The sequence below is a fragment of the Oratosquilla oratoria genome, chromosome 43 (assembly GCF_046742065.1).
Source record: "Oratosquilla oratoria isolate Oo_2021 chromosome 43, ASM4674206v1, whole genome shotgun sequence".
NCBI lineage: Eukaryota > Metazoa > Arthropoda > Malacostraca > Stomatopoda > Squillidae > Oratosquilla > Oratosquilla oratoria.
Window position 1 is genome coordinate 21,028,971 of NC_134819.1, and position 13,265 is coordinate 21,042,235.

At 39.8% G+C, this 13,265-nt stretch overlaps 1 protein-coding gene across 2 annotated transcripts in view; it reads right to left on the reverse strand.

Moving 5' to 3' along the window:
• Nucleotides 1–4,917: 4,917 nt before the first annotated feature.
• The window catches only part of LOC143021819 (ecdysone receptor-like), a 60,296-nt gene continuing 51,948 nt past the window's right edge, over nucleotides 4,918–13,265 (reverse strand). For both annotated transcript variants that reach the window (XM_076179572.1, XM_076179571.1), the window contains exons 7-8: nucleotides 9,758–9,980; nucleotides 4,918–9,564 (exon numbers count right to left, since the gene is read on the reverse strand). In XM_076179572.1, the coding sequence (XP_076035687.1) occupies nucleotides 9,320–9,564; nucleotides 9,758–9,980 (468 nt within the window). In that variant the 3' untranslated portion in view covers nucleotides 4,918–9,319. The remainder of the gene's footprint in view (nucleotides 9,565–9,757; nucleotides 9,981–13,265) is intronic.

Sequence of the window (13,265 nt, forward strand, 5' to 3'; positions counted from 1 at the left end):
TGTTCATATTCATTATTTAAAAGTATAGCCAACTCCTGAATTAGCATCTATGAGGTATAATGAGTATATTAGAATATTACGTAGTGTTCCAAGCAACGACAAGACGTCACAATTTTCCGATTACATATTTTCTGACCATTAATATCTAAAATTTTCATATGCAGTATCTAAAAGTATAGCCAACTCCTGAATTAGCATCTATGAGGCATGATGAGTTTATTAAAATATCACGAACCGTATGAATCATACGATGCGTAGTTTTCCAAGCAACGACGACATGACGTCACAATCTGCATTTCACTTCTTATAACTAATCAAGTCACTGCCTTCGTCTACTGAATAGAGGTAAGAGCTCTAAATTATACTCAATTTGATATAGAAACTTATTTTCCGTGATTTATACTATACGGTGATAGTGACATAGTATATCTATCATAAAGTTTATATTTAAAAACGTTGCTACTCGCTCAAGTCCCATGGGACTCCCTGAATGATAATGATAATGAGTGGGATTGGGAGTGGGAGTGGGATTGGGAGTGGGATGACGAGACGTGACATAACATAAGCATAATTAAGGAGGCTCTCCTTATTTAATTTCTTGAGAACGCCTGTATCCAGTTTACTTTCCTTCGAGAGAGCACGAGGACCGCACACAACTGGTAAGTCTTAAGCTAATAGTAACCTGCTTTAAAAAGAGGAGCCATTTAAGATTTTATTTGACCCAACGGGTCACGGGTGGTCTAGTATGTGTATATACTGTATATATATATATATATATATGTATGCATATATATACATATATATATATATATATATGTATATATATATTCATTTATCTTCAACTCTCTTCTTTCATACACTTTCCCAAGCTCTGTCACTAACTTCCTCAATCCCTCCTCTGATCCTGCTACAAGCGCAGTGTCGTCCGCAAACAACAGCTGGCTTATCTCCCACTTTTCTCCATTTTCTTTAACCATCTCCAATCCCTGACCCACCACACTTGCATTTACCTCTCGCACCACCCCATCCATGTATAAATTGAACAGCCAGGGTGACATAATACATCCCTGACGAAGTCCCACCTTTACCTCAAACCACTCCCTCCATTTCTAATCCTGACACACACACTACTACTCTTGTAAAATCTCTTGACAGCTCCTAAAAGCTTTCCTCCTATCCCGTATATCTGCAATACCTCCCACAGTGCCTTCTTATCTACCCTATCATAAGACTTTTCCAAATCCATTTAAGCCCAGAAAACATCCATACCTTTTCCTATAGCTTTCTCACATATCTGTCTTACCACAAAAATCTGATCTACGCAACCTCTACCTGTTCTAAACCCACACTATTTCTTACCAGTTACTCCCTCTGTTCCTCTCCTAATCCTCTCAATCAAGACCCTCCCATAAGCCCTCCCAACTACACTCAACAAGCTGATTCCTCTGTAACTACTACACTCACACTTATCCCCTTTTCTCTTGTAAAGTGGAACTATACAAGCACTCCTCCAGTCCTCCAGCACTCTACCCTGTCTTAAACAAACATCAAATAACCTCACCAGCCAGTCCACCATCACTGTACCTCCTTTTTTCAGACATTCTGCATGACATCCATCCAACCCAGGTGCCTTACCTGCTCTCATCATCTTAACAACTGCTTTCACTTCATCTTTCCTTATTTCTCCTCCATTTTCCTCACTCATCACGGTCATTTTCTCAGTGCTTCCCACTGCAACTACCTTTCCCTCCCTATCCTCCTTCACATTTAGCAACTCCCTAAAATACTCTACCCATCTTTCTCTTACTCCTTCCATTATCATCTCTCCATCTGCACCTTTTACCTTTTCTTCTCTACTTGATTCACCTCCTCTTTCTCTCTTAGTTTCTTTCCAAAAAATCTTTTTATTACTTTCAAAATTTTCTGTCATACTCTTACCCCATTTCACATCTGCTCTTCTCTTTGCCCCCTTTATCCTATGTTCACTTCTCTTCTCTTTTCTTTGTACCTCTCATATGATTCCCTCGTCTTATTTTGTAATCAATCTGTGAAAGCTTGCTTCATCTCTTCTACACCCTTCTTTGCTTCCTCATCCCACCACTCACTACCCTTCCTTATATTTCCTCCTGTCCTCCTTGTTCCACACACCATCTTTGCACACCTTGTAATGCCCTCATTGAACCATCCCCATTCCTCCTCCACTCCTAGTTCTACTCTATCCTTCACTCCTCTCTCAGCTTCTTCTTGTACTCCTTCTCCTTTTCTTTCTCATTTAAGCAGTTTAGTCTAAGCACCTCCCTTTTGTCCTCCTCCTCTTTCTCCATCTATCCTCCACTCTCAATCTACCTTCCACCAGAAAATGATCTGATATCCCCTCACTCTCTCCCCTTAGAACATGTACATCCTCAACTCTTCCTATTATACTCCTATTTACCACTACATAGTCCATTAATGCTCTATCTACCACCCTGCCATCCAGCACCCTCTCCCACATGCACTTATGCTTGACTTTCTTCCTAAACACTGTGTTTGCTATCAACTCTTTCTAGATACATCTCCACCATCAACTCTCCAGTACAATTCTCTCCTGGAACTCCACACTTTCTAACCACTCTGTCTATCGGTTTATTTCATACTCTAGCATTAAGGTCTCCCAATACTGCTACATTGACATTTCTCCCTAATCCCTCTATGTACTCATTTAAATCTATCCAAAAAGCCTCCCTTTCTTCTACACTCTTCTCACTACCAGGCCCATTTGCACTTACAAAAACCCACATCTCCTTTCCCACATTACCCTTGAAGAAACCTCCTTCCACTCCACTACACATTTACCTATTTCTTCACTTACTAGTATAGCCTCCCCTTCTCTCCCTCGTCCTCTCTTAATTCCTGAGAACCTACCAAATACACTCCCAAACTCACACTTGCCCCTCTCAACTTAGTTTCACTCAAAGCCAACACATCCATCTTTCTTCTCACAAACATAGTGCCTATCTCTTCCATTTTACTCTCATCTGTACTACATCCACAAACATTAAAAGACCCAAACCTTAGGGTACTGGTTGGAAAACTCCTAAACCCTCTTATGCCTTTACTTTTTTATGAATGTCCCCTATGGGGTTACAAGGAGAAGGATGCCTAGTCAATCCCTATCCCGTTTTTCTTGCCTCTTATGATTCAAGTAGGAATACTTGGTGGCAGCATTCTATCCCCCACCACAGGTAGGTGAAAAAATGAAATGAATATTCAGAGAAGTGGTACAGGACAGTAACAAGGGGTTGGGGGACAGCATAACAGGGGGACAGTCATTTCTCTGTGAACACAGTCCTCTTCTATCACAGACATAATAATGTGTGGCTCTGGCCCATATGGGCGCCCCATATAGACCCTAAAGTATCAACTGCCTGCTACTTTACCACAATAACATGCAGCCAATACCCCAGACAGGGTATTGGCTGCATGTTTTATATATATATACACAGTACTCTTCATAAGTATGTGACCCCTACTCCTTGCAGCCACTTATTCATGACGAAAATAGAAAGACATTTTCTGAGGTGAAATTATGTAGATAGAATGTATCTGGCAACTCCCTGCTGTCATGCTGGTCCAACAGAGTGGAACATAAGGGAGAACTCAGCCAATCGCTCCCACACTGCTGTGGGAAGAGCATTTACAGGTAACCCCTCTCTTCGGGATCTTGCCTTTTTTCACATTGGTTTTCTTCATTTCCATTGGGTCTGTATCATTACTTTGGCCCCTAGAAAAGAATTGATTAGAGATATAATTGCCCAAGTCATTGGATTAAAGAAGGCAGACCATGGAACTTAAGAAATCAGTGAAATATTGAAGGTAGCCAAGCCCAAAGTCAAGAGATATACAGTACAATTTCAGGAGGGAAGAGGGCTGGAGATATCACCTCAGAAACCTAAGATAGGGCATTCTAAGAAGACTTCTCCAATAGTTTTGAATACCATAAAGCATACTTTAGGGTCAAATCCACTAACGAAAGCAAAATCTTTGAAGGAGAAGTCTTCTTAGGATCCCCTATACCAAGTTACTGGGATAGTATCTCCAGCCCTACTCCCTTCCGAAATCGCACCATGTATTTCTTGACTTTGGACTTAGCCACCTTTAACATTTCACTGATTTCTTTAGCTCCATGGCCTGCCTTCTTTAACCTAATGACTTGGGTAATTACCACTTTAGCTAATTCCTTTGCAGGTGCCACAGTAACAATACAGACCCTAGGGAAGTAAAGAAGTGTGAAAAAAAGCAAGGTCCCAAAGAGAGAGGTTACCTGTAAATGCTCTTTCCACGGCAGTGTGGGAGCGACTGGCTGGGTTCTCCCTCACATTCCACTCTGTTGGCCCAGTGTGACAGCAGGGTGTTGCCAGATACATTCTATCTACATAATTCCACCTCAGAAAATGCCTTCCTATTTTCAACATAAATATGTGGCCACAAAGATTAAGGGTTGCATACTTTTGACGATTACTGTATATATGTATATATATATTATATTCACTTGTGCTTATATACCCTCTTTCTCTCAGAAACCCAGAAGGCTCTTCCCTAATCACTCTGTTCCCTTCTTACTTTTCTCAATTAATGTGTGCCTATGTACATTACTGGCCACAATTAACAGAGTAATCCCAGCAAAACTACTATAATCACAATTGTTTCCCTTCCCCTTACATAGTAGGGCCATACATCCATTCCTGCAATCCACTAGGACACTTCCATCCTTAAGACACTGAATAATCTTATTATACCAATCTGCTATTACTAATCTCCACTTTGCAGCTTTTCTTTCAATGCTTCTTTACCTCATTATATACAAGAACTTCGTCATTCTCCTCTCCCATCACAGTAATGTAGACAAAATTCAAGGATTAAGAAAATACAAATACAAAGAAACAAGTTTATCTTATTATTTTCCCAATTTAATATAAAACATTTCTTCTCAAAAGTATTGATGGGCTGCACAATGTTCAAGCAGCAACAGTAATAATTGTTACAGAATGTTTTGGTGAAATGGAGAGGGGCAAGAGTCCCAGATTGAGGACAAACAGGATGTTTTAGGTGGGTAGAGTTAGGTGGCTTAGGACAGTAACACAGTAACATCCTTACATCCTTGGGCAGATCTTAGGTTTTGGCATGACAGTAGGTATTATTATTTGTTTACACATAAAGCTTATTTCATGTTCCTTTAAATAACAGCATTGAATAACACCGCACATAAGATATATCTTTTCAAAGCTACTGTACAGGTTAATTCTGTACACATACCTTCAGTTCTAGTCTGCCTAATCCTAAGTGTTCTCTCAGGGCAAAGGTGTTGATGCCTTTTCCAGTTCACCTCTTAGGAAACAAAAGTTTGATGCATCACCCTCAAGGACCAAGAACACCACATTATACTGCCAGACAGCAACTTCCTTTCCCACTATTCCTAACAATGCTGCAACAAGCTGGCACAGAACACACACAGAATATATAATTATATATGTAATATATATATGTATACAACAGCATAACCACATCTCTCCACCATCCTTTTACATGTCATAAACAGCAGCCCATGTATACTAGAGGTGGTGAGTCTGTGGCCTGGTTGGATGTTAAACGTTCTACCGTGGATGGCCATCATTGATTTTGTGCATAGGGCATCAAGGGGACGAGTGTCAATAAGGAAGGAAAAGGAGCATCTGAGGAATATTGAATCTGAATAAAAAAAATTTTTACAAACTGATAGGTTTATCTAATAAAAAAAAATTAAAAGTAAGAAGCACTGCAAAATTTTATTGTTCAATATTTGAACAGAAGAAGTGATTGGGGAATCATTAAATTATTGGATTGGATAATCATAAAATTATCACTGAGCATGAAAAGATATGAACACAATGAAAACAGAGCACCATGGAAGGCCTGTATTAAAGCTTAAAGAAGCTCGTGTATCTGGATTTACTGATGAATGCATTCATCATAACAGATTGTGCAATAGCTACCTATGAATCAATTATTAAAAACAACACTGAACACTTGTTTGAGCATCAAATAAACAATATCTAATGTATTGCATCCAAGGATCCTAAGTGTTTTCATCACTGTGTTACAAGTATTTCATTCAACATAACATTTAAAACATTTGCTTCACTGGAATATTTTTTCTACATAAGAGAATATCATTAAGAAAGGTCATAGCAACACGAACTAGAGCATATCCTAAGTTACTTTGCAGCAAATCCTGAATTACTCTGGAGCAAATCCTGAAGAGCTCTACAGCCTATCCTGAACTGCTCTGAAGCATATTCTGAATTACTCTGCTAACAAGTGCAGTGCAATTCACCATAAGAGCCTTGGTTTAAGTATCACAGCATTGCCTATTATGCTAATTGAAGTATAATTTGGAAGCCTGATTCTTCCAAAACTTGGATCCCCGGGAGAACGTTCCATCTTGACCAAGAACTTTGCACATGTTGATTTTCACTGTGCCAGCGAGAGCAGAACCTTAATGCTGGTACTTGTGCTACAAACTAAATAGAACCTCCCGCACCAGATGACAAAATCCAATGAGAGTGGGAGGGTGGGGGTGATGAGATGAAAAACACAACACGATCGTCTTTAGATGTGGTACAGTTACAAGAAATTATTTACATGCAATATGCAATTTGAGAACGATACGTGCAGTAATTGCATGTGAAGATGCATGATGACGATTATGCACATACAGACCTAAACTATTTGTATTCTTTCTTCATTCATGCTCAACATTTACCTCGCTACAGTCATACCATATACTCACAGTCAATACCTACGTCATTATATATAAAAGATGGTTGACATAGGCAATGAAACAATGACATTTGATGTAAACTTCTTTGAATAATTTCTGGACAACAACAACACTGGGTAATGTAACGAATACATAATATACAAATAAATTTCAATCTGATTCCATGTATCGCATTTCCCTTCACTATAGGACAAATATCTGCAATATCATGAAAATATCACCTGTTCTACTTAGTTTACAGTGGTTGGCCATCCAAGCTGTGGCCAATGCATTCAGACCAAATGTGAAAATGAAGGCCAGATAGTTAGGAAAGTCCTATTTTGAAGAGAATCTGTTCTATCATCCACAAGATTAATGTCCTAATTGAAGAGATGAAGTCCTAATCCTTAAATTTGAGGCAGAATACCTGAGCCCCGGCACACACCTGGGTCGAGCACCCTGAACACAGAAGGCCGAATTAGCCATAACATCGGCAGCGGATAGAGCAGCACCAGCAGTAGCACACTCCCTCCTAGGGGGTCTCCAGTCTTGACAATACCTACACCTACAATTGTACTCTCCAGGCTATCAGGGACCTTAGGCTTTAAACCCTATGATAAGGGATGAAACCTTTTCATTTGTGATATCTTTTAGGAGGGATTCAAGGAAATTTAGAATTTTGATTTTAAAATACTTGCTAGGGGAATATATCTCACTTTACAGCAAAGGTGTAGGTAAAGAGAGGAGGGCTTCAAAATGGAGGGTTGGGTTGTGGACAAGGACAGAGAGGATATCAACTAGGAAAAGAATTATGTTGTCAAAGCTGAACATTAAAAATATGAAAAATAGATGTGAATTAAGGGTAGTAAGGATTTGACCTAGGAGGAGCTTCTGGGGCAAATCTGGGATCTTGCTACTTGAAGAGACATTCAGGGTCCTATTTTGGGCTTTTTTGAAGAGGATAAATTTCAGGATACTTTAAGGGTGACGGCAGATAGTGCGAGGTCCAAAGGGCAGAGTGGGTACAGCACAATGTTGCCCTTTGTCTTGCTCCTCATTTTCATGTCAGTGCATTTTCCGAGGATATTTCTCATAAAACTTTTATGCAAAGTAAATTTCTGTGACAGTCTTTAGATATCTTGTCCATACCACAGTTCCAGTTCTTTACATCATACGGATACACATAGCACTATAAAGTGAGGCCTTTCTAACTTCACTTTAACAATCACATCATTCTTTTCACAGAATGAGAAACAGCCATACAGGTAAGGATAACACACTTTAAGTAACATTCTTGCTGTGGATCCTATCCTGTATAGACTATACCATCCTATCAATATTGACTTTCCATTATGAATGAGCCTGTTAGTGATGGCGTCACACTATAACAAGCTTCTGAGTTTCAAGGTGTTACATGGAAACAAGCACAGAAATTATGTCATATCTAGACAAGTTATGACACTGTTGTGAATTAGGAAGTGATGTTGGCGCCAAACAAACTTGCCTACGCAGCAGTGACGCCAAGGCATCTGGGTAGGGATACTGATGGACAGATAGCAAGTTAAACTATTATCATTATACTTATAACTTCTCAGTAGTACACTAACTTTAAGGACGGCATACCTGCTCTTTAAATTAACAAGTTACAGTTATACAAAAATATGAATCAGAAGACGTACTGAACCACTCTATTCCGTGTGTTTTACAGTTTATGCATTTGCAGTCACTTGTGAGCACCTTCTCAACACAATAGGAAACGGAAAGATTCACTGAAAAGCAAGGCACCTGTAGTTCGTTGCCTCCCAAGCGCCCTCATCGAACTCACAAGGCTTGCAAGGGGGTCATCAACTCCTACACTACTACGCCTGGGGTTTATACACCAGTTCATTGCACTTGGTAAGGATGCAGGGGTGCAGTGGTTGTCTGTCTAATAAAGCCTTGGAAGTAAAGGCAGCACCAACACGGCTCAACTGTCTGCTCATGCTTTGTCTGGTTGCTAGCCTGTGACTCCTCGGAAGCCAATGCACCCCCGTCAGGTCCGTCTTAACACAGTATCAGGTAGCGAAGGGCGCAGCATCGGCCTCAGCAGAGGAGTGCACGACAGTGGCTACACTCTCACAGCCTGCAGGTACTTCGACAGAATGGGGGCCGGACTGTGCAGCAACACACTTCCTATCCACCAACCACTCCTCCACCTTCTAGCTTGATCATGGAGATGCACAACACTTGGGCGGTAAGCAAGAACCGCAAAGTCAGTGTGGAGGGAAGGAAGGAAGGCTACTTACAACAGTTGAGGCACAGCCCGGCACCAGCCTTCAGCAGCCTCATCCTCCTTGGTGTCACCAGAAGCTGTGCCTATGTTGGTCAGGCAAGGGCACAACAATGTGGGGCTACACTTCTCAAGATGAAGGTGACGATACTTCTACAACATTTAGCAGCAGTCTTCCCCAAATTTAAAAACAGCGTATCATCTGAAGCTTGATAACTGCTGGTGACAAGAGGTGAGGAGGCGGAGGAAGGGCAGGAGAAAGGGAGCCAGCGTTAAGGCTGTACATCCCAGAGCTCCACCAAGAAGGGTGGCAATTCCTTCTTCTTCAATTTGAGGGAGAAGCAAACATGGGAATTGAGGTTTCCAAGAGTGCGAAGTTCAGTAAGGACATTCAGGAGCTTTCCAAAGTGCATGGGCTTGCTTGCATGTGGTTTACTTTCTTCGTATGCCCTCAAAGCTTCTAAGTAGATCAACTGAATCTTTTCCACTTTCCGTACTTCTACCAACTGAGGACGCTCTGTGGAAATTTAGGTGATTATTGAATTTGTAAAATACAAAGTGAAGTATGATATCTTAGCATTATAATGAATCTTTCTTATAAAATCTAAGAAAAAATCAAACACTTGTGATTCTTAATCACAAACTACCTTATTTGTAATCAGGTTTTAAATAAAGCTCAAAATTCCTAACTACAACCTCTGGAAAAGTACCTGAGAAGATTGTGATCGCTGTTAAGAGAGCATACTCTGCATTGTCCACTCTCATCTTGTACATTTGTCTGCAAAACTTGAAGAGTGGCCCAACAGTGACATCCAAACCAGCCATGTAATAGTGTTCTCGGCTATAGGGGTAGCTGTTGCCAAAGATGATTGTGTCACTATCAGCATCATACTTGCGTGCAGCCCTCATTGTCATTACTTCTGATGAAGAGGCCTGCAAGGAATAAAATATGTTAGTCTATGACAGTATCAATCAATATCAAAATGACTTTATGTATCAATGCATTTACATGAACAGTGATGGAAATGGGTTTGGAAAAAAAGTGTACACTTAGGCAGCATCCATGATTTAAGTTCAGAAATTAAAGGTTTCTTTCACTACAGGTTGGTAACTGAGAAATCATACACCAGTGTACATCCCATTTCCTTCATTAGTTTACAGGGTGTCTTATTATACTGACATCCATTATGATTACTCTTAACAACATTAACTGTATTAAAAGACTGAATCTGACTGCTGCAAAAATATTTTATACATGAAATACAAAAAAATAATCTTATTTACATCCCTACATAAAAAGACATTAACACAATACAAGAAAGAAAAACAGAAAGATTACATAAAAGATATAAAGGGAGATCTTTATTATATCTCATTTCCCATACATAGAGTAATAAAAGAAATTACAAGTGACCATATGAGAGGCCACCAAGAAAATTTTCAAGATACCACAGGAACAAATACAACCCAAACTATAAAATGGAGCCACTCTTATAAAAATGAGAAATAACCTAAAAATCAAACTGAAATCCACAGAACAACTAAATAGACATCACAAAATAATCAAAACAAACAGAAAGAAAACTGGGAAAAACATGTAAAACCTATTCATGAGAGAACAAACAAATGCAGAGGACTATAAAAACTATTAAAAAAAAAAAAACACTACACGCATGTAGCAGTTGGAACAACTTGAGGAAAAATTCCATCACCAAAAATGGTGTGCAACATTATTAACTAGCACTTCTCCAAAAGTTTCAAACCTGCAACTCCAGAAAACAGGAAAATAACTGAAAAGATCTGCAAGATAAAACCAGATACAGATGCCTCTATTTCTTTCTCCATTAGATGTAGAAAATACAATAAAATAATTGAAAAATTTCCTTGCACAGGGCCCAAACAAGATTTCATATTGCCATTTAAAACATCTAGGCCCAAAAGCAATAAAGGCCTTAACAGATACCTTCAAGCACACTTGAAAGCATAAAATACCAGTAATCTAGAAAAGAGAACACATAATCCTAAATCTTGAAACCAAACAAAACACAAAAAAGACAGCATCCCATTGACTATCAACAATATCCACACTAATGGAAAGACCGATCTCATAAAGAACCAAAACAAAATTGCCCACCTCCCCTAACCAACATGGATTTAAGATGGGCCACTCCACCAGGTACATAAACTCCAGGAACAGGTTAGAAGATGATATTACACAAGATGGAATTAACCAATTAATCTACTACCCCAGATCTCTTGCAGGAAATACATGGCCCCCAGGTATCTGATAACAGCCTCCAGTTTGGCCCACATATCACTCAAGGGTGATATATTGTGCTGTTGCCTGAACAGGATGGAAGTTGGGCAGTGTGAGAAGAGGTGCTCAATGTCTTCTGTGCTTAGATTCCATCTGGGGCTGTTTGTGTCTGTGGTCAATTGTGTGTACAATTTTTGCACTGGGTGGTGGCCTGAATACAGTTGTACTAACTTGAATTTTGCTTGTCAGGGGAGTAGTTTCTTGGTAAGGCTAATATTTAAGGAAGCTTCCTAAAATACAGAGTTTGGAGGTTGGTCTTGCTTGCTTTGTGATCTGGGTGTTTATATGTTTTTGTTGGAGTGTTGGTGTTGTAATCAAAAGCATGCTGGTCTTGCTTTCATTTAGTTGTGGGTTTGAATCCTGCATTTCTCTCCAATTCCTAGCAGTGACCGTTATTTGCCTATAAAGTCCAAGCATATAGGGCAAAGGTGATGGCTTCACCTGCAGCTACATACAGTTAGGCTCCTTGCCACCTATGAATATTTTCTAGGGTGCTGGTGAGAAGTTGTTGTAGATATATGTGTAGTTCAATGCTGAAACTGTTTTTTGTTGTGTAGCTGGCTGTGTTTGTGTGATGTGGTGCAAGGGATGTGAGAGTTATTATACATAATTGTATGCCTATCATTTTCACATGGTGTTCAATGGAAAAGAATCTTCGTTTCTAAGTGCAGATGGTCTACTGGTGTGGTTTTGGTAATTCTGTTTTGATTTTTTTTCCTTGGTCTACAGGATGTTTTTGTTTCCTTGACTGTTGGGAACCATGCTAGGGAGCCACAATCAATTGTGGTTCTTTTGAGTTGTTTGTAAACTGTGATTAGGCTTTCTCCCTACTGGCCAAATTTTCTCCAGTCAACTTCCCTTGCTCTTTTCACCTTATATTTCCTATCCTCTTAGCCTCCTTCCAACTGCACTTTGCTTCCACCCCTTTCCTTCTTTATCTCTCATAATTCTTCTTTGCAACCAATCTTTACATGCTTACTTCTTTTCTGTAACCAATGCCTTCCCCTCTTCATACCACCATTTGCTGTCTCTCCTATTCCCTCCCATCCTCCTCATCCAATATACTGTTTATGTACACTTAAGCACTTCCTCCTTGAAACAAACCAATTCTTCTTCTGCTCTTGTCTCTTATCTTTCACATCTCATGCTTCATTAAGCTTTGCCATGTATTAGTTTGCTTTTTCCTTCTCATTTAATTGGCTCATCTTCAGCACTCTTCTGCCTCCTTCCCATTTCTTCCCCCTGAACTTCCACCCTTAATTTCCCTTCTAGCATATAACAATCCTCCACCCTGAATACATTTACATCCACAACACTTCCAATCCTACTTTTGGGAACCACTATATTGTATAATCCATTAATGCCTTCTCAACTATCCTCCCATCCATCACCCTGCTCCATACATGCTCGTCTCTCTTTTCAAATTAAGTGTTCAGTATTATCATCTCCTTTAATTGCACTTTAATATCTTTCTGCTATAGTTCTTTCCTGCCACCCCCCATACCTCCATACTACTCCATCTACTGGCTCATCCCCTATTCCAGCATTAAGATTACCTAGCACCACATTGATATTCTTTCCAAAACTCTGTATATGCACATTCAAATCAAACTTTTCTTACTACCAGGGCCATGTACACTCACAAAAACCCAAAGTCACCTTTGACTGCATTATCCTTAACGACACTTCTCTCTACTCTCCCCACACACTTATCTCATCACCAACAGTATCACTCCTTCCTTCCCTTGCCACATCATCACTCTTGACACCCTTCTCAGCACACTCCCATGCTCCAACTCACCCTTCCTTTTCAATTTTGTTTTACCCAACAGTAACACATTAATGCACATTTAATGACCAAATTACTAGGGTTCTGGTTGAGGTTTTCCCAGATTTTTTTT